This window comes from Eptesicus fuscus, chromosome 11, assembly GCF_027574615.1.
Source record: "Eptesicus fuscus isolate TK198812 chromosome 11, DD_ASM_mEF_20220401, whole genome shotgun sequence".
Classification (NCBI taxonomy): domain Eukaryota; kingdom Metazoa; phylum Chordata; class Mammalia; order Chiroptera; family Vespertilionidae; genus Eptesicus; species Eptesicus fuscus.
Window position 1 is genome coordinate 15,409,091 of NC_072483.1, and position 25,910 is coordinate 15,435,000.

The 25,910-nt window shown below is 43.8% G+C and overlaps 1 protein-coding gene across 1 annotated transcript in view; it reads right to left on the reverse strand.

The window, feature by feature from the left end:
* Positions 1 to 25,910, reverse strand: part of NCKAP5 (NCK associated protein 5) — a 908,330-nt gene that overhangs the window by 224,952 nt on the left and 657,468 nt on the right. Inside the window, exon 7 of the mRNA XM_054722813.1 lies at positions 22,056 to 22,205. Coding sequence (XP_054578788.1) covers positions 22,056 to 22,205 — 150 coding nt within the window. The remainder of the gene's footprint in view (positions 1 to 22,055; positions 22,206 to 25,910) is intronic.

Here is a 25,910-nt window from a genome sequence, read left to right on the forward strand (position 1 = left end):
GAAGATCTTTACAGTTTTTCTTTAGTTCCTTGACTGCTTGCTGACTTAGCACTCAGCACCCCTATTGATCACTGACCTGAAAGAATTCTACTTTTCACAAGTGCTTTACAGGCCCATTTTCACTTACTATGCACCTCATGTGCTAGGACTGATCTCATAGGATTACATGTGGGAAGAGATCGAATAGGGACTCTGCAAATATTGGACCAAGGCTGCACTACTAGACTTTCATGAGCTGTTTACGTATAAAACATGTCAAATAGGAACACTTGGATGCATCTAAATCTCATCTTCCAGAAACAGAAGGTGATGTAGAAACGCAGTAACTATAGACAATTAGCAACAATCTGAATGTTTAACTATAGGATAATATGATGATACATCACTGGAAGGATATTATTCAACCATAAAAATGTATGATTATTGCAGATTCTTATGACTAAATGTTAAATTTTAAAAAGCAAGTAGTAAAATTTTATATATTCTTCTTCAAAGATCTGGGTCTGTAATCATGCCACATGCTTACAATTAAGAAGAATATGCAGAAAAAAATACTATAAGCAAACAAAACAAAATGCTAAGGTACCTTGGGGAAGAGCAGTTAAGTGATTATTAAGTCTTCTTTTTTCATTTATTTTATAATTAAATTATCTATATATATAAAAGGCTAAGCAACAATCGCATCTGAAACAACCAAACGAACAACCAAACAGGCTGTGTGGGGCAACCAGGCTGGCAGGGGAGTTAGTGAGGAGTGACCAAATGACCTAGCAGCAGGTTGCATGGGGTGACCAGGCTGGCAGGGGGATTAGTGAGGGGTGACCAAATGACTGAGTAGCAGGCTGCATGGGGCTACCACGCCTGCAGGGGAGAGCAGTTGGGGGCGACCAGGCTGGCAGAGGAGGGCAGTTAAGGGCGACTTGGCCGGCAGGGGAGGGCAGTTGGGGGAGACCAGGCCTGCAGGAGAAGGCAGTTGGGGGTGACCAGGCCGGCAGGGGAGGGCAGTTGGGGGCAACCAGGTTGGCAGGGAAGGGCAGTTGGGGGTGACTGGGCTAGCAGGGGAGGGCAGTTAGGGGCCATCAGGCCAGCAGGGGAGCAGTTAGGTATCAATAAGGCTGGCAGGGTAGTGGTTAGGGGTGATCAGGTTGGCAGGCAGGCAACCAGTTGGGAGCCATCAGCCCTGGATTGTGAGAGGGATGTCCGACTGCTGGTTTAGGCCCGATCCCACAGGACATCCCCCAAGGGGTACTAGATTGGAGAGGGTGCACGCTGGGCTGAGGGACACCCCACCCCTCAGTGCATGAATTTCATGGACCAGGCCTCTAGTTCAATATAATAATCTATACCAGTGGTTCTCAAACTTCAAATTTCATCAGAATCCCCTGGAGGTCTTGTTAAAAACAATTTCTGATGTAGTCTTTAGGGTTTTCTATGTACAATATCATGTCATCTGCAAATAATGACAATTTTACTTCTTCTTTTCCAATTTGGATGCCTTATTTTTCTTCTTGTCTGATTGCTATAGCTAGCACTTCCAGTACCATGTGGAACAGGAGTGGTGAAACTGGGTATCCATGTCTTGTTCCTGTTCTTAGGGGAAATTGTTTTAGTTTTTGACCATTGAGTATGATGTTGGCTGTAGGTTAGTCATATAACAAATGGATTTGGCAATATAGCAGGATATAAAATTAACACCCAGAAATCTATATCTTTTTTATACGCCAACAATGAACTCACAGAAAGAGAAACTAAAAACACAATCCCTTTACCACTGCAACAACAACAAAAATTAAGACACCTAGGAATAAACTTAACTAAGGAGGTAAAAGATCTGTACTCAGAAAATTACAGGATGTTGAAAAAAGAGATAGAGGAAGGCATAAACAAATAGGAGAATATACCGTGCTCATGGATTAGTAAAATCAACGTCATTAAAATGTCCATGCTACCCAGAGCAATCTATAGATTCAATGCAATAGCCATTAAAATACCAACAGCATATTTCACAGATCTAGAACAAACTCTCCAAAAATTCATATGGAATAAAAAAGAACCTGAATAGTCACAGCAATCCTGAGAAAGAAGAACAAAGTTGGAGGGATTACAATACCAGATATCAAGCTATATTACAAAGCCACTGTTCTTAAAACTGCCCGGTACTGGCACAAGAACAGACATATAGACCAATGGAACAGAATTGAGAACCCAGAAATCAACCCAAGCCATTATGCTCAATTAGTATTTGACAAAGGAGGCAAGAGCATACAATAGAGTCAAGACAGTCTCTTCAATAAATGGTGTTGGGAAAATTGGACAGATACATGCAAACAAATGAAACTAGACCACCAACTTACACCATTCACAAAAATAAACTCAAAATGGATAAAGGACTTAAATATAAGATGGGAAACCATAAAACTCTTAGAAGAATCCATAGGCAGCAAAATAGCAGACATATGTTGTAGCAATATCTTAACTGATATAGCCAGTAGGACAATGGAAACTAAGGAGAAAATAAACAAATGGGACTACATCAAAATAAAAAGCTTCTGCACAGTAAAAGAAACCATCAACAAAACAACAAGAAAGGCCACTGCATGGGAGAACATATTTTCCAATGTTATCTCCTCCGATAAGGGTTTAATCTCTAAAATTTACAGGGAACTCATATATCTTAACAAATGGAAGGTAAGCAATCCAATCAAAAAGTGGGCAAAGGACCTAACTAGACCCCTTATGAAAGAGGACATACAGAAAGCCAAGAGACATATGAAAACATGCTCAAAGTCACTAATCATCCTAGAGATGCAAATCAAAATGACAATGAGGTACCATCTCACACCTGTCAGAATGGCTATCATCAACAAATCAACAAACAAGTGCTAGTGAGTATGAGGAGAAAAAGGAACCCTCCTTCATTGCTGGTGGGAATGCAGACTGGTGCAGCCACTGGAGAACAGTATGGAGTTTCCTCAAAAAATTAAAAATGGAACTTCCATTTGACCCAGTGATCCCACTTCTAGGAATATATCACAAGAAATCAGAAACACCAATCATAAAGGACATATGCACCGCTATGTTCATAGCAGCACAATTTACAATAGTTAAGATTTGGAAACAGCCTAAGTGCCCATCAGCAGCTGAGTGGATTAGAAAACTGTGGTACATCTCCACAATGGAATACTACGCTGCTATAAAAAAGAAGGAACTCTTACCATTTGCAGCAGCATGGATGGAACTGGAGAGCATTATGCTAAGTGAAATAAGCCAGGCAGAGGAAGATAAATATCACATGATCTCACTCATATGTGGAATATAATGAACAACATAAACTGATGAACTACAATAGATCCAGAGATAGAGAAGCATTGATCAGACCATCCAACTTCAAGGGGAAGGCGGGTGTGTGTATGTGAGAGAGGGGGGGGGGGAGAGATCAACCAAAGGACTTGTATTCATGCATATAAGCATAACCCATAGACACAGTCAGTAGGAGGGGTGAGGGCATGTGTTGTATGTGTGTGTGTGCGCGGGGGGGTGGGTGGAAAGGAGCGGGGAGAGGTTAATGGGGGGGGGAAGGATACTTTAAACAATAAAGAATAATAATAATAATAAAAAGCAACTGCTGGCCATGCTCCCCAGAGTCTCTGAATTGGTGGGCCTGAGACTTTCCCTTTCTAAAAGGCTCCCAGAGATGATGCCATTGGTCCAGGGACCACAGTTTAAAAATCACTCACATTTTTAAAACATTTGGCATTTTGGTGTCATTGTTGGTATCTATTTGGTATCTATGATTAAAAACATGAGCCCACATTTTCTGAAATCTAGGCACAATTTAGATCTGAAAATTCTGGACATAAAGATAGCAAAATATTTTGACGGTGGATGGAAAATAATAGAGTTTAAAGTAATCTGGACAAAAGCTGGAATAAAATAATTTATTATGGAAACCAACTGACCTTAATTTCTAGTAAATGACATGACCAGTCAGGCATTACATTAAGCAAAAGTCATTCCTAAATGCTGTCCAGCTGCATTAGCAAAGTTCACCAGGCCAAAGCAATCGAGCACACAAATTCCTAGGTGCCTTTCTACCTCTGCCTAAAAGAACAAAGTGGCTTCTGTCTGCCAAAAGGCTGGGTACCTCTGAGGAAGAAGAAGGCAACAGTTCAGCAAAACCTGGCTAATCTGAATCATCATTAAGAGGAGAGTGTAATTAAAAGGATCTGCTGATCTCCAGGTACAATGCCTTGTTACTTTGTAATAATTTGATAATACCAATCCATTTAATTCAAGTAAGAATACCAGTAATTCAACAATAGAAAAGGGTAGTATTAATTAGCCATGAAAAAAGAGGAAATTCTATTTGCTATCACATGGGTGGACCTTGAGGGTGGCATATTAAGTAAAATAAGTCAGAGAAAGACAAATACAGTATGATCTCATTTATATGTATATCAAAAACAAAACAAAACCAAACTCAGCGAAAGAGGTTGGATTTGTGGTTAACATTGGTAAGGGGAATTGGATCAAGGTGGTCAAAAGTTAAAAACTTCCAGTGAAAAGACAAATACGTAAATACTGGGGATGTAATGTACAACATGATGACTACAGTTAACACTGCTGTACTTATATATTAAAGTGAAGAGAGTAGATTCTAAGAGTTCTCATCAGAAAAATATACTTTTTATTTTTTATATCTGTATGAGATGATGGAAGTTAACTAAACTTGTTGTGGTAATCATTTCAAGCTACATGTAAGCCCAATTATTGTGCTGTACACCTTGGACTTATAAAGAGCTGTACTTCAATTCTATCTCAATAAAACTGGAAAAATAAGAAGCTAGGAAAGGCTCTGAGTTGAGTTTTATACTGCCACAGCTCAGCACCCTACCGGCTTTCTCTAGACTTGCCCCAGTGAGTGGTTGTTCACTGATAAACCATCTCATTGCCCCCACCTGCCCTTAAGACATAACCACTGATGAAATGAGAATGTTTCGTATTTTAACAACTGAGACTGTCTGATGACAGAAACTTCATTATAAACTACATAAAATATCTCCTCTGACTGGATATCAATATGCATATAGAGAGAAGGGAACACTTGGATGTTGTGCTCCCATACCCACACCCACACCCCATAAAGATCAGAGCCCTGGGAAAAGGGCTAACTGACAAGCCTTCCCACACTCCCACTCACAGTCTGGAACCCTGGGGGTGATTTGTCCCTGTGGGGACAGGGGAGGGGAAGGGGGAGATGATCAGAAGCACCATCAAGGGTGTTGCTAACAGTTGAACAAGTAGGGCAAGGGAACTGGGCCTCCGTGGCAGCAATAAACTCACCTAAGGAACAGCAGGAGGTTCTCCAAGCACTTGGGGATTGAATGAGGTACTAGCCCATCATCTGGATGCCCGATGAGACATTAAGGGAGAAAAGCATCCAGGGTTTTAACATCCACAATAGGTCCCTTTTTCCTACCACCTGGGTGAAAAGAATTGCCTCAGTCTTATCTAAAGGGAACATCCCTGAAGTTTTAGATTTAAAAGGAAGAAAGAAGTGTTTCTTATTGTGCCACATCCTATGCTAGCATTAAATAATATTACCTTCTCATCTAATCCATTTGCATATGTTTTATTACTCCCATTTTATAGATGGAGAACTGAGGCTCAGAGTGTTGAACTTCCCCAAAGTTAGTGACAGGAGCAGAATGTGAACTCAGAACTGAAGAGTTCAAACTCTGTGCTCATTTCTACCATGCTGCCTCAGCATTAGAAACATTTCAAAGTCCAGAACCAAAACGATAAGCTCTCTTTACTTCTCGGGCTAATAGGTACAGGCAAGTCCCACTTGCCTTTGGCAGGAAATTCATATTTATGTGCTGGTTGTCCCAAGAGATTTGCATTTTAATTTGACTACTGGAGTCCGGGAAGGGAGCTGAAATAGAGGAAATGAGTGAAATGGGGGAGTTACTGATGATGTCATAATTCGAGAGGAAGGGAAGGGGGGCTGCTCAGGTTGCTCGGCAATCAATTTCTAGGTCTGCTTCTGCAGAAGGAGCTGCGGGGAGAACCTCAGTGAGGTATTCTTTAAGAAACAGGCTGTTCTCCAGCGGAGTCAAGGCAGGTAACCTTCTAGGCCCTAGGATCTAGGACATCCAGAGGAAAAGAGGCAACTGATCGGGGATCCAGAGCATCTTCAGGGTGAGCCCCGGATTTAATTCAGTGGTAATGAGTAATCATCCTGTTTGGCTGGTCTTTGGACTTTAAATGACCCTGCAGGGCCAACTGCTCTGAAAAACCATCCAGCTTTCTGCGGGTGCCGACGAAGCAACCACTGCTCCCCACCTGTCCAAAAGGTCTCTTCTCGCATCCATCCGTGCTGGAAAGTCGGCAAGTAAATGAAAAGTGTTCACAGTGATCTGGCAGCCTCACTTTATGAATGCTGCCTCACCTTTAGGAGTTCACATATGAGGCCTAATTGTTACAAGATTTAGTTTTGAAAAGTGAGAGTTATAAAGCATTTGATCAAAATTGCTGAAGTAAATGAACAGGTGTTTCCTACACATACAATAAAAATTCAATCTCATGGGGCAGGCTACTTCTATCTGGAGGATCCGAATGGTTTCTTATCTGTCATATGTTTAATGTGAATTCAAATATATGTGGCAATCCTTAAATTAAAGCAAATTAAATACGTTATAACATATAAATCAAATGGGAGAACTCTAAGAATTATAAACTTTCAAGTTGTTAATATCGGGATGTATTTGAAAAGCTCTTATTTGGGGTGTAAAAAGCAAAAAGTGCCCTGGCTGGATAGCTCAGTTGGATAGAGCATTGTGGATTTGATCCCTGGTCAGAGCATATACACAAGAATCAACCAATGAGTGCATAAATAAGTGGAACAACAAATTGGTTTCTCATTCTCTCTCTCTCTCCTCTCTCTCTCTCTCTCTCTCTCTCTCTCTCCATTCTTCTCTAATTTTTTTAAAAAAAGTAAAAAAAGACAAACTATGGATTAGTTATTTTGTTTAAAATTCATTAAATGGCATTGCACAGCAATGCTGATTTAAAAATAAGATATGCTAATTTATGTACTGATAGTAGAATAAATGCAAACTGGAAATGATGCAAAATGGGTGAGTCTACCCTGGGCTTTGTCACTCCCTGGTTTATCAGCATTAATAATAGAGTGTAATTTAAAATGAAACGATTTCCTCAGCAGATAGTGCACAGCTCCCTGTGGCTGAAGAACAGAAAGGAGATTAGTTCTCTGACAGTTGTATCTTGCTTTGCCATCACTTAGGCAGGGTCCCTGTCCTTGTTTTAAACCTCTGTTCATATGCAGAGTCCGCTGCCTGGGAGAGTTAAGCAGAGGCTACACTTCCACAGTGAGCTCTGCCCAATAGGAATTCAGCTGAAATTGTAACCTGGGCCTGGCTTCCCAGGAGCCCCCTTAGGGAGGGATGACAGGAAGGTAAATCCCAGATGAAGGACATGAGGAAATCTCATTTTGGGGATATAGAGTGCATTCCTTCACTAGTCTCAACTGAGTGCCGTGTCTTGTGAGGAGAATCACTTCTCATTCCTCAGGGAAAAGGATTCGTATATACTTTCCACGAAGAAATTAGCCTCTGGATAGAGATACACAAACCTGCTACCAACACTGAGATCAGCCCGATCTGAGACACGTGGGGGCATCCAGCGTCTTTCTCCAAGTCCCTGGCACCCTTACAGGTGCTTCCGGAATGAACGCAAAGGGGACAGAGCGGTGACAAGTGTCTGCCGGCTGACGTGGGAAACAGTAGATTGTAATAAGAACTTCGTTATCTTCATATCACCTCTTCATTTACTATTTTCTATGGGCACTTTTCCTGAAGCAACAATGCAAGTGAGACTTCCAGGCTAGAGTGGGCCCTTGCATGAAGGTCTGGTTTGAGGAGTGACTTGCTTGTATGCAGGTTTGCAGCTCATTGCAACAGGATTCATCTCAGGTGCCCAAGGAGCTGTCGAGAGAAGGTATTGGGGCTGCTGCCTGCACAGGGTGCTGGCAGGTGGGCAGAGACCTGGCGGATGCTGCACGCTCACTGACCTGCAGCTGGAGAGAACATCAAGTGGCCATTCGGAGTTGCAGTGTGGGGATCTAATCTGAGTTGAGGCGGGGGGTGGGGGGAACCAGTGATGATGCGCTTGCTGGACAAGAGGCTATATGAGAGGAGACCAAGTTGAAGACGGAAGGCACCATCACAGACCAAGGGTGGCCACCCGGAGCCTGGCCTCTGGGAGTGTTTGAAATGACTGCAGACCCTGGACAGCATTTTCCTCCCCCCATACCTCCCGGCTCCCACACCAGCACCCCCGCTCCCACACCAGCACCCTGGCAAATGGATAGTAATTCCCAGGCACAAATACTCAAGGCCAGAGCCTCAAACAGTCAGATTGATATAAAGTGACCGGCTGATTCATTGTAAGCAATTCGTTATGTGGAAGGAAAGGAAAATGCTGAGGGACTGAAAAGGCCTAGTATCCCAACTCAAAAACAACAAGGATCCGGAGAAACAGGAGAGAGAAACATGGGGAGGGGAGGGACAAGAGACACCCCGCTCCTGCCTCTCCCACACCCACAGTGATGGAAGAGGCCAAGAAGCTGGCGAGCAAGTGAAGGATGAGGCTCGAGATGAAGAAAACAGGCCACGAGCCTGGAAGCCACGTCATCCGTGTGACTCCCTAAAAGTCCCTCTGGGATCCCCGGCAGCCTGTGTGTGTGTGTGTGTGCGTGTGTGTGTGTGTGTCTGTAAATGAGTGCAGGAGAATGTAAGGACAACAGGAAAGGAAGAACAAAGAACTCCCTTCTAGCTCTTCCACAATTATCATTTTATAATAGATGAATATGGGATAAAAAATTTTAATTTTTTAAACCAAACTTTAATGTGTTCACTGTACATACTCCTAGAATGTACCTTACTAAAAATGCTTTTGAAAAAGTCATTTTTTAGAGTTGGGAGCTCAGCTAGTTTAAGAACCACATAAGCTTATTAGATAAGTATTTTTATATTTCCTCCCTAAAATGTATTACCGGTGAATTTACCAAAATAACACACAAAATGTCAATACTCTATGTGTTATAGCATCAGTGTTATTCAATATGTACTTATTAATCTATTGTAATGATTACTTGATCGTGAGCATGGCTTCCATGTTTCCTGACGAGGCCCTGGGGTCAGGTTTGGACAGAGACTGGGCAAGGCCAAAACCGGGGTCTGTGCTCAAGAATTTACATTCATCACAGACAGTACCCACACACTGCTTTCGGGCAGAAAACCTGTTTTCTTATTTGTCCCTCTCACAGAACTAGCCTGCAGGGAGCGTTCTGGGTACCCGGGTTTCTGAGGAACCCCTTTTATGCGGACTTAGGGCCATCTGCCCGTTGCATGCTGTTTGCCTGTAGCTGCTTCTCCTCTTAAGCTGGACTCACCTAGAGCCACGTCCGCAAATTACCACATGTGTGGAGGCAGGTTCCTCTAAATGACTTCATGATCATCTTGGTATTTTATGAGATTACCAAAAGCAATTTGATTTTGGCCCTGGGCACATACAAAGCCAACAATAATAATGATGTCACGGGAAAAGGCATTTTTCATGTTTCTAAGAAAACTCCTGGGGATGGGACTATAAATAAGAAGTGAAGGAAAAACCTCTGCCTTGAGGAAAACATCCGATATTTCTGCGCAGATAATGTTCCTTGTTGTAATTTTAAAAGTACTTCTTTTTTTTCTTGGCTATGTTGAAATGCTGTCCTTTCAAAACAAACAATAGGCACCTGTTACAAGCTGTGTCTTCCTGAAAGCAGGTGGAAGCTTACATTGGAGACGACCCCCACTCCACTGCATCCGCTGAGGACTTGGGACGCTGAGCTCCGGAGGAGAGGCTGAGCCTGCCTTGGTGGGCTGTAACTAGCCAGGAAACCAGGGACAGTGTGTGATTCAGCACGCCACGGACATGGGCATGTAGAAAGTTAAATTCACAAAGAAAAACAAAGGTATCCTTTATAGTTCTGAAATAGGAGTAACTATCAAAACTAATACTGCAGAGATTCTTATACCCAGGACAGCTTATATTTATAATCTCCCCTCCCACATCCAAATCTTAAAACCCCTGATCCATTCTGGTACCTCGGTCACACTGCTTTGGTTATAAAGTAAAACTGTATATTTCTCCTCCCTAAGTAGTGAGGCGCTAGGGTGGGGATGAACTGAATGCCAATGGATTAGATCACCCTCAAAAGGCCGCCATGAGAACTCAGAGTGAGTGAATTTCTTATACTTCCTAGCCTTTCCCCAATGATGAGGGTGACTCAGCAAGTGAAGGTGTAACGAGGGCTTTGTTCTGGACCCCATCCTGGAGCCACGGCTGTTTCCTTTCCCAAGGCTGGGAAACATTTCTCCTGGTGAGCTGTTAGTTAGAGTTTACAGAATGCTGCCGCCCTGTAACGGGGGCAGCTCATCAATCATGGTGCTTTTCTGAATCACATCTAGAACCACTCTGATACCCACTATGCAAAAAACACCAAGACCTGCCGTTTTGTTTTCCAATTATACCAAGGACATACTAGGCTTCATCATACGTTGTTGAGTAAGAATTAAAATGCCTAATTGATTGTAACTAAGCAAACTGAGGCCTTTTGATTAATCAAGCCAGCCAGCTTTCAGTTTCTGACATCAAAATTTATACACCCAGTGGAAAAAAAAAAAAGCAAGGCTGTGGCTACATAACATTAAACCAACGTACAATTAACAGCACTTTGTTCTAATTATCTTTGGGCACAATTAATGATGGCCCACAGCTAATTTTTCTTCTTTGATCGCTCCTGGAGTATTTATGGAGATTAGACCTTGATGCATTGGCCTTCTATAAGATCTGGGGTTTTCTTACAAGTTCCCACACAAATCAGAGCCAGGCAAAGTAACATATTTATGCAGATTAATTCTTGACATTGGCTTTTTCTAACACGTGAGGTGTAGCTAACAAGCTCCCACGCACATCTGGCCCGGCCACGCAGAGCCGGCACAGGCCCCTCACCCTCCCTGCCACTACCTCACACACCACAGAGCTTTCTCCTTTCCCCTCAGCAGTCGCTCATATCTGATAAGAAGGTCATTCTCCATTGAACAAGCGTCGGGGGGCTGGAAGGCCAAAAGGGCTGCTGTAAAACAGCCTTGTGGCTGCTAACAAAACCCAGGGTAAGAGGAATCCGCAGCTGCCTGTTACTGTTGGGAAACCTAAACTGCAGGCAGGTTCCATTCCCTCACATCAGTGGTGAAGAGATGGCAGACATCCAACCAGGGCTGATCAAAGGCTATTGGTGATTGATAGGACTTCAATTTATGGAATATACATATTTTTCCTACACTCCGAAGGAGTTTCTTCTGAAGTCGATGGGGGCCTGAGCTTTCACTCCAGACATATTCCCTCCGTGGCTCAGGTCTGCTGCACCACCCCTTGGCGTGACTGTCTGGCCACGTTATTTACTGGTATGCTGTAAGGATGGGCAAAAGCACCCCTCGGAGTGCAGCTCCAGGGTGCTGTGGAAACCCCGGGGGGCTGTCGGTTAAGACCATCTCTAAACAGATTAGAGGCGTGATTATACACTCGGTGAGTTTCAACAACAAAAGCTGTTAGCTCTTTCTCTCCAGGTGTTGGATAGATGGGGAGGCTCATGCTCATGCTCAGGCTCATAGACGGGGAGGCCACGCCTTTCAGGTTCGCTTTCGCATGTGTACTCCAGGCCCCAGGCTGACCACGTCCGGTGGCTCCATGAGGCTGCTGCAAGCTTGGCTGCTTTGCTCCTTCTGCCTTTCCTCTCACTGCTTGCCCTGAAAATTTGCATGAAGCTGCAAATGGTACATTCTTATTGCCTTGCCTCCTCCAAAAATATCTCTATTTGGCACTCCATGACCCTTGCACATACATTTTAATTTTTAAAAATGTTAATGTGCATTGTTTTTATGATGTAAATTAGCATATGTTTGTCTTCCCTCCAACAATGTGTCTCAAGGGCAGAGAAATCCTCTGTGGATCTTTGTAACTCCAGCACCCAGCAGGAGCCAGGCTTAGAGATGGCCAAGAAGGGAGAAGGGAAGGAGTGGAGGAAAAGGATGGGGGGTCATGAGGGAGGCAGGGAAGGAAGGAGGGAGGAGAGGGGAGAAGAGAAGAGAAGAGAAGAGAAGAGAAGAGAAGAGAAGAGAAGAGAAGAGAAGAGAAGAGAAGAGAAGAAAGGAGAGGAGAGAAGAGGAGAGGAGAAGAGAAAAAGAAGACATCACAGAAGAAAAAGAAAAGATAACATCTAAGTAGCATCCTACCTTTATGAATGGATGCTACCTAGATGTTATATGACATTTAAATAACTAAAACCCAGTAACTATGGTAAATCATGGAACTGATGGGACTGTCAGGGGTGATGCTCCAGCCTCCAGTGACCAAGATGCAAGCTTGTGCCTGACATCCTTGCTGCAGTCTAGTACTTTGGATGGAACCACAAGGAAATAGATACAACCTTTTCACTGCTGATCAGTGGGTACAGAAATTAGAAGCTCCTGGTTGGCAACTTTGCCAACGCATAGAGAAAGCCTGCCTAAGAATGACACCAACGTAGAGGAGAGCAAAGCTGCAAGTCAGAAAAGGCCCCTTGACTTGGTCTGAACCATTGCATTAATCCATGACTTCATCCATTGTTATACTGTCATTTCTAGTTATATGACCGCTCTTCGTTATGTTACAGTCAATCTGAATAGGACATCCTTGACTTGCCATGGAAAGAGCAATCACAGTACCTTGACAAAGTAGCAAGACTGCCTGCATTGTAAAGTTTTCTCAAGGACTTAGATCTTTGCAATACATAGTTTCTGCAGCCCATGTCGCCCCTCCCCCTCCTATCATTATCTCCTATATTGAGCAGAAATGGTGGCTCCATAGAGGGTGGTTTGAGTGCTTTTCCCCTAACTGTGCTGCCCGATCAGAGGCATTCCTGGCATTCTTAGTTTTAGAGAGCCGTTGGCTCTTAATTGGGTAAGAAGAAAACTAACTGCCTACCTGCATAACTTAATAAAAGATCATGTTTTAAATATCTTATTTAAATATTTGTGTGTAGCCCTAGCTGGTTTGGCTCAGTGGATAGAGCGTCGGCCTGTGGACTGAAAGGGCCCAGGTTTGATTCCAGTCAAGGGCACATGCCCGGGTTGCAGGCTCCATCCTCAGTAGAGGGCATCCAGGAGGCAGCAGATCAATGATTCTCTCTCATCATTAATGTTTCTATCTCTCTCTCCCTCTCCCTTCCTCTCTAAAATCAATAAAAATATATTTAAAAACAAATAAACAAATATTTGTGTATAAAGGTTTATGGACCCCGATGCTTATCAGCATTACAATAATGAAAAAGGGTCAACAACCTTAGTAGCCAACACAAAGGGATTAAATAAATGGTACTCAGTATCCATTTGATACATTTCTACACAGCCACTAAATCCTATTTTAAGGAACACTGAGGAACATGGGGGAATCATTTTTATATGTTAAATTAAAGAGCAAGCTACTAAACTGTATAAAGTGATGTTTTGTCCTTTCCTGGTTTAATTAATTACAACAGAGGATAAAAATGACTGGTAATATAAATACTAAAATGTCAATAGCATACAGTTTTGCTTGGTGTAATTACAATTTACCTATTTCCTTATATTTTCCTAATTTTCTATAAGGTGACTATTTACCACTTTTATAATCAGAAAATTGCTAGTACGAAGTTACATACTGACACAGGAAGGGATTTTTAACAACAAAAAAAGAAGAGTTTTTGTCTCTAATCCTAATGCAGTGACTGTTGCCAGGTGACCCACAGTTGGATACAAATTAATCAGGAGGATCAGGAGGAAGACATACACCTGATACTTCAAGACAGGCATGTCTGGAATTACCTGTCAGCAAGCTGTCATAGACTCTAAAGAATAGAAGGAAACCATTAAGGATTTCTATTCAGACTACCACCTGCTGATTTAGAACTTTAAGTTTTTTATTTATTTATTTTTTTTTACATTTCCTCAGAATTGGGGAGGATAAAAGTGAGAGGAAGAACAAGTCAAGTCAATCAGGAATGTTAAGAAGTTAGACTGTTTCTCTCATCTGCGAGGAGCCGAAGCCAAACCCGGGCGTGTATCATCCCACAGCATGTCAGGGAGCCATCAGAGGCGGGTAGAAGGTGCTCAGAGCACTGCTGACTGCAAGCTTTACTCAGGCACAGAAGCTCTCTGGCATGGGCATGTGTGGGAAGGGCGTCTGCATCTACGTTTGAAGTTCAGGAGAAGTTCTACTGAAGACTGGGGGCAGAGAAAGCCGAGATTAAACTGAACTGAGCTAGACCAAAGGTGTTGGAGAAGCTATGAATACCCCTCTGAGTGCCGTCTCCTGGCTCTCAACCCTGGTTGTGTACCAGAATCACCTGCATTTTTTTATGAAAACACGCTTGGTCCTCCATCTTGGACCTAGAGACTTGGAATTTCCCAGGTTGTCTTCAGGCATCTCAATTTCTAGAAGTTCTGTTTCATCCCTCTTGTCTGCTCGTATACTTCACTAGTGCGTTTATGTCTTTCTCCTGTATATTGGATTTCTCCCTTTCCACGGATCACTCACATCAGCACACTAGTATGCCCTAATGTCTCCTGTCTGTAAAAGAGCTTCTCTTGCGTTATGTCTTTCTTCAGGTATTGTTCAGGACGGTGAAAAGCTGGGAAAATTCCAGGGTAAGAGGAATAGGGAAACTGAGACAGGAAAGTTAAATTAAGGCCAAACAGAGTGGGCAACTTGGAGCCAGCTAGTAACTAACAAGCCATTATCTTCCCCAGGCAAGGACACTTGAGAGCAAATGGTGAAAATCCTCCCTAAGGAGAGAATGCAGGAAAGTAGGGGCGGAGGGGAAAGGAAAAAAGGGCAGTTTTACTTATTGTTTTTACTCCCTATCAGAGAAGCCAGAAGTCTCGAGGCTTGGCAAAATAAAATTGCCAGGTGCTTCTCATGAATTCTGGGAAGGGACCTTGGGAATTCAACTATACCAAGATATTCAAGGGAGGAATTTTGAAACCTATAGACAAGAGGGTATATAACACCTTAAATGCCCACCCAACTCACTCTTCAGATTAGCTGAGAGGCCATCTGCACTTCATAACCCAAATGTATAGATTTGCTTGTCTTCCTTCTTTAATAAATGTGCATGCTTTAATTTTAAATAAATTGCCTTTATCACAATGCAATCATCTGGCGTAACTCATTTAAGTTCATTTATACAAGCAGGACAAGAACTGAGGTGGTGGCAGCCTTCGGACTCAGGGGGCTGCCTGATAACACCTTTTCTGGGGTCCTTGGGCTGCCAGGAACAGCATGACTCTCCCCATATCAGTTCAACCGTAGGAAAACTCCTCCAACCTTCCTGCCCACTTCAAGCAGAAATGGTTGTTCTCAGGCTTTCAGCTGACCTATTCCTTCTGAGCCAGTGAGGAATTCTGTGCTTTGTCTCTCTTATTCTCTTAGCAGCATTCCGCAAGGCTGCCTTTAAAACACTTTCTTCTGCAGGTTTCTCTGACGCCTCCACCTTTCTGATTTCCCTGCCACCATAGGAACTACTTTTCCCCAGTCTCATTGGCTGGCTCTTCTTCCTCAGCCAGAACTCCACTAGAGGGGCAACCAGGGGTCTGTGCTCTGCCCTCTTAAGGTCCACATTCACACTTATTTCTGATGTGGCCTTATTAAGTCCCACAACATAGGCTGTCATCAGACTCTCAAATCCATATCTCTAACCTTGACCTTGGCCTTGGATGTCGAACTGCCTATGGAGCATCATCACTTGAATGTTTAATAGGTATCTCAACATGCACCTAAAAACCACCCTGATTATTATACACTAGAGGCCAGGTACACGAATTTGTGCATGGGTGGGGTCTGGCCTGCCCACCCAGATCTGGGCCAATTGGGCCGGGCTGGCTGTAGGGAGGGGACGCGGGAGGTTGGCCAGTTGGCCCCGTCCCTTGGTCGAACTCCTGGTCAAACTCCCGGTTGAAGGGACAATTTGCATATTAGCCTTTTATTACATAGAATTCCTTTCTGCAAGTCACCTCTCTTCTAAGCCTAGCCTCCCTCAGAAATTTGGTACAACCCCACACTGTCGCTAAGACAAAAATTAGAAGTCACCCCTGATTTCTCACTTTTTCTTATATTCCACATCCAATGCATCAGTAATTCCAGGTCTCACTTCTAAAATGTATTCTTACTTGACCATTTCTTACCAGCAAAGCATAGCTTAACCATACAACTGGAGTTCAAATTCTGATTCTCTTATTTACTATGTGACCTTGGGCAAGTGACCCAAACTTTCTGGGGCTCACGAGAGAGGAATGGGGACCAGCCAGGCTACAGCCTGGGAGAGGGACAAGCCGCCCGCCCTGCGGTCCCAGGCGCCAGCAGCTGGGGCTGTGGCCTGGGAGAGGGACAAGCCACAGGCCCTGTGGATTTGGGTGCCAATGGCTGCGCCTGCAGCCTGGGAGAGGGACAAGCTGCCTGCCCTGCAGTCCCGGGCACCAGCAGCTGGGGCTGCAGCTCAGGAGAGGGACAAGCCACCCGCCCTGTGGTCCTGGGCATCAGCGCCTGTGGCCCGGGAGAGGGACAAGCTGCCTGCCCAGCAGTCCCAGGCACCAGCACCTGCAGCTGCGGCCCTGGTGAAGCCACCCGCCCACAGTCCCCTGCGGCTGCGGCCGGCCTGGGGAAGCCGGCCAGGTCCTGGGTGCCTGCAGCTGGCCAGAGGAAGGGAAGCCCAGGTCCTGGGTGCCTGTGACTGGCCGGAGGAGGGAATCCTGGGTCCTGGTACGGGTCAAGGCAAAGGCAGTTAGAGGTGATCAGGCCAGCAGGGGAGCAGTTAGGGGCAATCAGGCAGGCAGAGGGGTTAGGGTTGATCAGCCAGCTAGGCAGGCGAGCAGTTAGGAGCCAGCAGTCCCAGATTGAGAGAGGCAGTTGGACATCCCCCAAGGGGTCCCAGATTAGAGAGGGTGCAGGCCAGGCTAATGGATTCCTCCCCCCACCCTTGTGCATGATTTTTGTGCACCGGGCCTCTAGTCTACATATAAAAGGTTAAGCGACTGTTATACCGGCCCAAGCCCAGGAATAGAGAGTTGGGATGATGTGCACTGACCACCAGAGGTATGATGTTCACTGACCACCAGGGGGCAGATGCTAAATGCAGGAGCTCTGAGCTGCAGTGATTTGGCAGCGGCGGTTCTCAGGTGATGCACCCAAATCCACAGGGCCTGTGGCTTGTCCCTCTCCCAGGCCACAGCCCCAGCTGCTGGCGCCTGGGACCGCAGGGCGGGCGGCTTGTCCCTCTCCCAGGCTGTAGCCTGGCTGGTCCCCATTCCTCTCTTGTGAGCTCATTTGTGCCTGACTGGTTCCCATTCCTCTCTCCCCAGTGTTGAGTGTCTGAGCCATTATGGCATGATAGTGTGATGACCATTTGCATATTAGCTTTTTATTATATAGGATTGTACTAAACTGGCCCAGTATCCGAGGCCATTGGAGGTAAATACCTCTCTTGTTTCCATCCCCACTCTCCTATTACTATATCAGCTAATTTTTCATATTCAGAGGCACTTAATTGTCTATTTATTTCTTTGTTTTATTATTTATTTTATTAAATATGTATATTGACTCTGTACACTGTGGTTGGAGTTCTAATACTAATGCCTAACAGTATTTAGCTCATAGAAGGTATTAAATAAATATCTATCAACTATGAACTCATCATGTCATTGTGATGTGCAGCCAGGTTTGAGAATTACTATTTTAAGATACCTCATTTTAAACAGTAATTACTGATTAACAGAAATGCATACACTTAGCATTTTAATTGTTATTCTTTCACGGGAAGGTGAAATTGAGTAGAAAAAGCTGTTATTTACTTTAGCACATCTAACGACCATATTTTTCTGCACAAAATAGGTTTTTCCCTATAAGAAGCCAAGTTCTTCTGACCGGAGGCTGAGAAGTACCAGGTGGTCTCAGGCCTCTTCTCCCCCTTGGCCAGAGTCTAGGAATCAGAGATGCCATGGGAGTTGAGAGTGAGGTAAGAGGATTTCATCTTGATTTCTTGTCAGGTATGAAGCTGGTCAATGAGTAGGGAGAAAGGGCTGAGAGAGATTCAGGAAAGGGACCTGGAGACAAGCAATCCTGTATTTTAAGGAACATGCTGTGAACAAACCTGGGCCTGAGGCCCAAGCCCAGGAATAGAGAGCTGGGAAGACACAAGGTCAAGTCACTCCATCGTGGAGGTCAAATCTGAAAGACCCCTAGTGGGATGAGGTTGAAGGGAGGAGGGGTCCTTTGATAGATGGGGCCTGCAGCATATTAAAAGTGATGAGGTTTATTCTGAGTAAACAAAGTCTCTGAAATAGCAGACTAACACTCTAAATAAGAAAAAAAGGATCTAATGCTTAAAAAATTATAGAAAATGAGTTCAAGTGGCATCCATATCACCCATTGGGTCCCTTATGGCAGAAATATAAATATGCCAAATGGTTTCTCCACCAGATATCAGGATCCTAAACTAACATAATTTAGTCCCTGGGGAAGTCATTGCTGGGAGGTGAGGGTAAGTGACCTTCTCTTCTTCATGAACAACTGAAAATTACTGAAACCAAGACACTGAGTAGAGAAAACAACTGCTAAGAAGAGAAAGAAAATATGTGTGCATGTGTGTGTATTAATATTATTTTGACTGCTGGCCCTAGAGTTCTTTTTGGGAGGTAAATGTCTTCTTTAGCAAATACTTTGGTGAGCTCTGTGAGTGGAATGGAATGACACCGTGAGTAGAATACAGAAACCCAAAAATCTCTGCTCAGTAAATGACGGGGAACTTGGCTGAAAGAGAGAGAACAAGTGGGAAAGAGCTGGCCATGCTCTAGGGTAAAAGGCTGGGGATTGAGGAGGGCAAGCGTGAAATGTCCTGCCCTAAAGGACTTAGAGAAAACAGAGCCATCTGAAGACCAAGTTCAAAGCCCTTAGCCTTTGGAATATTCTTCTATGACCACATACCCTTTGTAGGATTGCATTTGGGAAAAAAAATCAAGGGCTTTGTTTTACATGAGGTTGGGAAGAAGAAAGAAGGATTCAAAGTTGAGTGCAAGTAGGAATTCAGCCCCAGAAAGGCTCATGAGAAGGAACATTCTGGAGTTTAGGCGTGGCACTACACTTTCCTCAGTGGGGGATACTTTGCTTGGATAAATTTACTTAATTCTCAAAGTCAGAGGCTCCTCAACTTTGGTTGTTTTAAAATATTTTCCTGATATTAATCAAGAATATGGTATTATTAGAAGTCAACTCAGCATCTCCTCTGCTTTTCCATACCTTCTTGGGACCTGTTTGGGGAGCAGGAATTAAGGTGGGCTGCTCCCCATCGCTCAGAAGACCATTCCTCTGTGCCTCCTGCAACACCAGAGGCCAAGAGGTCAGAGTACACATATATGGTTGTTTCAAAAACACGCCAATACAAGTATTTTTTTGGTTGTTTAAAATCTTGCTGTATAACATCATAATTTGCCCAAGTAATTTTGAAGAATTCTATTTAATGCCCCTGCAATCTTCCAGAGTAACACTTTGTTGAAATGTATAAATCTGTGTGGGTCTCTGTGGCTGGCCCTGAATGTGGTCAGTCAGAATGAACCCTCTATTTTCACACAATAATTGCTAACGTATGCAAATGGTTATACAGAAAGCACATGCAGTTAATTTTTAAAAAAATAAAGTAACATGAAATTCATATAAAAATTGGATGAGACATACATATGTGTGTGATTATATGTGTGTGTATATTGCGTATATTTAATGAAGATCTCTTTTTACTAGCTGTTCAAATAGACAACAGTAAGATATTTGGGAGCAAGGAGAGAGTACACCTAAGATTGAGCAAAGCAAAAAAGCAGCCATGTAGGTTTCTTGGTATAAAAAAAAGAAAGAAAGAAAGAAAGAAACAAACAAAAAGATTGAGCGAAGCATTTTAGAAAACAAGCAGTAACACTCTGCCTAGAGGAAATTAACTTAGAAAATAAAATAGATTTGTGAATTAAAATTGTGGGGCTTAATGGCACTTAGAAATATCATCCATTACATCCAACTAATGCTGGATGTAAGCATTGTTGCCTGAAGTATAAAGATCTCTGTGAAAGTACAAAAAAAATACTGCTTCTATTTTACTCAGTATGGGCTTAAGAAATATGCATCGCCAGAGATTAATTTTTTAAATAGCTCCGGATTTGATTAAACAAAATATTCTTCACAAAGTTTTTTTCAGTGACAAATAGGTAGACTAGGAGCGTTGTTTACTGTAATCATAAGTAAAACTAACCATTTAAGTAGGTGGTTCTAGGGAAGTAAGAACTTGTAATATCTAATCATCCCCATTGTTCAATCGAGTGAAGTCATCCTGAAGACAAAAAGCTCTGAGTTTCCCAAAACTCTCAGATAGTCCCTCAGTGGCCCTTGAGAAGGTTTTCCCACTGTTCACAGAGACTATCTTAAAAATGAAAAAAGTATGAGAACCTTTGGGAAGAAAGGAGTGATTCCTGGCCATTCGCCCAAAGGGAGCTGCTGAGGTTCCCTGAGCTGCCCTCTCTTCTCCCCGGTGTGAACCTACCTACCTGGCTGAAGTTTTCCATTCATAGTTGTTTAATTGATCATTGTGTCAGATAAATAGGAAAAAATGAGTTAAGGAATGGCAGGCAGCTTGAAGTAGGTGGACAGAAGAGCCCATATGCCAGGCACAGCTCTACAAATATTAAGTCATCGCATCCTCAGTATTTCCCTGTAAGGTAAGTTTCTATTAGCCCCATTTTTGCAGTTGAAGAAACAGAGGCACAGAGAGCCTAATTAACTTGTCCAAGGTTTCAAAACTAGAAAGTAGTACAACTGGATTCAAACCAAACCCTAGGAATCTGGTTCCAAAGTCCATAATCTTAACAATTTTGCTTTACTATTGCTGAGGAAATTAGAGTGAAAAGAGTAGGATGCCCACTGTAGACCATGTGGTGGATTCAAGACAAGATTTCAGGAACCAACTATAGAAAACAAGACGTCTCCAATCTTATTTCTTCACCCTCCTGAAGATTTCAGAATTCTGCAGACCCAACGGGAGAACTGTATTACAGAGATTCTGAAGGCCCCTTGTTCCTAGTTTAAGAAGAGATGGGGTACCCATAGTCTTTGCTTAAAAGTAATTATGTCTCAGTTCTACATGCTAACAGAAAACTCATTAAAAGAATATGAGCCCACTCAGAGAAAAAGGCATCTTTACTGAACCTTTCAGCTGTATAATCCCTACCAAGACCTGATAATTGGAATGTTCTTTGAGGACTGCTATACACATTCAGGAATTAACACTTGAAGTGAAGTCAAATGCCATTAAACAATAGCCCAGTGTTTTCAAACATGTTTTGGAGGATTGTCATGGTCCAAAAACATCCCTCAAGCACCCATTAGCGAAGCTTCACCTCTACTTTCATGTTTTACACAGTGAACTTCTGCATGTTTTTTGGGGGGGAAATAATGGTTCTGCTTAAATTTTTTTTTTTCTTTTACAATCATCCTTACATAGTATTGGATATTTGTTTATTAATTCACTCATTCATTCATTACATTAGGTATTGGGTAAATGAAGTGAAATATTGAACAGCCTCTTCCTTTTATATTAGGGGACCTGATCCAGTGTGAAGGCTGAATCGAATTTAAAGTGAATCATTGTCCAGTGCACTCTTTGTAAGGTAATGCAATCTCAGTCACTAGGCCATGAGTCTGAGCACTGCAGACGATGACAGCTAATCACTGACAGAGGAATCACAATGGGAGAGACTGGATCCTATTAGTCTAGGGATCTGAGAATTGAGAAGGGAATGTTTATACTCATTCAAAACCAGTCCCAATAAAAGAAGCAGAGCACTATTTTTCTTTAAATGTGTAAAAATGGTCTCATTTCTTACCTCTAGAGCTTTGAGTCTTTCCAACAGCAGTTTGGTCTTTTCTTTGCCCTCGTCTGCACTGCTGCTTTCGCTCCTCGAATCTTCATCGACTGCCATGTGAAGATCTTCCAAAGCTTCTTTGTGTTTTCTCTCATCTTCTGACAGCGTTTCCTGGAGCAACAGAGAATTCTTGTTGGCAATAACCCCCGCTGACAAATAAGCACGCGTCTACGGGTGGACATTATGGAATCTCCCTATTGCTTTTGCATTCTTTCTGTGGCTGAAATAGAGATTTATTTTGCTAAACAAATTCTGAGTGTGCTTATATTAATAATCACAGTGAACATTTTTTTAATGAATCCTGGAAGGTCCTAGCCATTGGGTCACCACCTCTGAATGCGCACATCCTCTGCCCAGCCGGAGAAGTGGCCTAGCCAACAAAGCCTTGGAGTCATGCGGTTAATCCATTTCTATCTGCACCAGGGAACTCAGCTGTGCTCTGAACCTTCATCCCTTGATTTTTGAACAGCTGAGCTCCTCAAAAAAGAATTATTAAATTCATTGGAAAGCCATTTAATTAACTTAGGGAACTATTTGAGAAAAATCAATATGACAGTGAATTCTTAGAAATCAGAATTCTATGTGGAAACCAATGAGTTCCTTTGGCTCAGTAACGACACAGCTCTTCAGGACCCCTTCGTCCCTTTTCTAGCACTTCAGGATACGTAGTACAGCCTTGAGGCAGACAGAAAATGTGGTTATCTTGTCTTACCTCCCTGCTGGAAGCACCTCACTCAACCTTGTCCCTGGCAGTTTGGGGAAGCTGGGAAGTGTTAATTTGAGCCTCACCACTGGCTCTTGTTTTCAAGGGAAAAAAGAAATGTCAGGAGAATATCATATGAAAAAAAAATGTCATCAATTTTGTAGGTACATCTGGACCCTGATGCTACCAAACATCATTACACTGATTTTCACCACAATGCTGCAGAAATCCTTGTCTAAATACAGCTGGCTGACAACTAGGGGCTAAAGGAATTATCAATGATCAGTGACTCCTTTATATTCAGCACTAATCTAAGATCATTTGCAAATACAGAAGCAAAAGAGATATGATCCTTAACCTCTAGGCATTATACAATCTACTTAGAAAATAATATCAGCATAAGAGGAAAACAAGAACAGGTTTTCAAACTGCTCACGAAGGTGCTTTGGAGGTTTCAAAAATATTTAACTTATTTTTTTAAAGATAAATGATGAAGTATATAAAAATGTCATCAGGCAAATGTTGATTTTGGGGAGTGAAAATAAATTTAGGGGGTAGATGAATTCACAAATACAGAATCTACAAATAACAAGAATCTACTAGACACAAACACACACATACATCTAAGGTGTCTAGACACAGTGCCTAAATATTATATGAAACAACTGGAAATAATTCAAGATAAAACAGATTAAGTATGAGTACTGAGATCACAGAAAACACAAGAGCCATTTTACATCGTTCGAAGGAGGGGTGGCCAATGCGGGCTGTGAGCTGGTATTTCACAGACCTGGAGCGTGACTCAGGCTGTGGCAGAGTGAGGCAGCTTGACCAGCTAGCTAGGCAAAGGGTGGGACTTTTGGTCAAAGAGAAAACTGAGACTTGGGAACATGGCGGCTGACAGAATGGCAGGGAGGGAGAGAATGTGACAGAGTATAGGAGTGAGAGGGGCGTGTGTGGACATGTGGTGTGTGTTTGTGGTGAGTGAGGGAGAGTTAGATAACCCAGGAGACCCGGGGACAGGCAGATTGGGTTCTTCTAGATGAGGAGCCCCTTCTACTGCAGCAGGCACTCCCAGGCCATGGTGGCTTTGGCACAGAGCCCACGCCAACATGTAGAGTGAAGTAAAGGAAGCCAGGAACACAGCCACACCAATCTCCAGACTGACCTCGGACCCCACACTCAGACTGGTGCAGGGAGCTGCTTGCTAGCCATAACGCACGTGAAACCACCACCATGCCCCGGCAGTGAACGGTGCGGTACCACCCCATGGTTCCCAGATGTCTACAGTGAGTGCATGCCAGAGGGACCTCCTGAGCTGTGCCTTCTCACCAGAGTCCAGACCCGGTGTCCTAGGATCCTGCACTTCAAGTCCCCGTGCTGTGAGTACAAGCCAGGGATACTCCTGCCCCACCCCACCCTAAACCCCAGTACAGAGCCATAGCCCAGCTGTGCCCTCCACACCCACTCAGACAGAGGTATCAGCTGGTACACGCTCCACACTTGGCCCAGGGCAGATCATCCAGTGCAACCCGGTGGACCCAGCCATAGGTCACAGGACCACGCTGCAAGTGTGGCTACAACATAATAAAAGCCTTATATGACAAACCTACATCCAAACATCATACTCAATGGGCAAAAAATAAAACAATTTCCCCTAAGAACATGAACAAGACAGGAATGCCCACTTTCACCACTCCTGTTTGATATAGTACTGGAAGTGCTAGCCATAGTGATCAGACAAGAAGAAGAAATAAAAGGCATCCAAATTTGAAAAGAAGAAGAAAAACTGTCATTATTCACTGATGACATGATATTGGACATAAAAATCCTAAAGACTCCATCAAAAAACGAGTTAATTTAATAAATGAATTTGGCAATGTAGCAGGATACAAAATTAACACCCAGAAATCGATGGGTTTTATACTCCAACTAGAGGCCCAGTGCACGAAATTCGTGCACGGAGAGGGGTTGTCCCTCAGCCCAGCCTGTACCCTCTCCAATCTGGGACCCCTCAAGGGATGTCCGAATGCCCGTTTAGGCCTGATCCCAGGCCTAAACGGGCATTCAGACATCCCTCTCACAATCCAGGATTGCTGGCTCCCAACTGCTTGCCTGCCTGCCTTCCTGATTGCCCCTAACCGCTTCTGCCTGCCAGCCTGATCACCCCTAATCACTCTGCTGCCAGCCTGTTTGCCCCCAACTTCCCTCCTCTGCTGGCCTGGTTACCCCTAACTGCCCTCTCCTGCAGGGTTGATCACCTCCAACTGCCCTCCCTTGCAGGCCTGGTCCTTCTCAACTGCCCTCCCTTGCAGGCTGGGTGCCTCCCAACTGCCCTCTCCTGCTGGCCATCTTGTGGTGGCCATCTTGTATCTACATGGGGGCAGGATCTTTGACCACATGGGGGCAGCTATATTGTGTGTTGCAGTGATGATCAATCTGCATAGTACTCTTTTATTATATAGGATAGAGGCCTGGTACAGGGGTGGGGGCCAGCTGGTTTGCCCTGAAGGGTGTCCCTGATCAGGGTGGGGTTCCCTTGGGGCATGGGGCGGCCTGAGCGAGGGCCTGTGGTGGTTTGCAGGCGGGACACGCCCGCTGGCAACGCAAGCGGAAGCCCTGGTATCTGGAATTAATTTTCCTTCTACAATTGAAACTTTGTAGCCTGGAGCAGAGCCAAGCCTGGGGCTCCCTCTGAGGCCCGCAGCCATTTCTGTTGGGGTTATAATTGAAACTTTGTTGCCTTAAGCGGGTGGGCCCGGCCAGGGTGTGTGGAAAGCTTTGCTTCCCCTGTTGCCGGCGGCAACCCTGGCCTGCTCTCTCAAGCTCCATTCTGCCTCCATTTGTTTGAATTTGTTTACCTTCTATAATTGAAACTTTGTAGCTTGAGTGGAGGCTTAGGCCTGCAACGGCTGACAGAAAGCTTGGCTTCCTCTGTTACCTAGGAAACCTTGCTCTCTGTGGCTGTAGCCATCTTGGATGGGTTAATTTGCATACTCGCTCTGATTGGATGGTGGGCGTGGCTTGTGGGCATGGCTTTTGGGTGTGTCGGAGGTATGGTCAATTTGCATATTTGTCTATTATTAGATAGGATCATCAACTCACAGAATTAG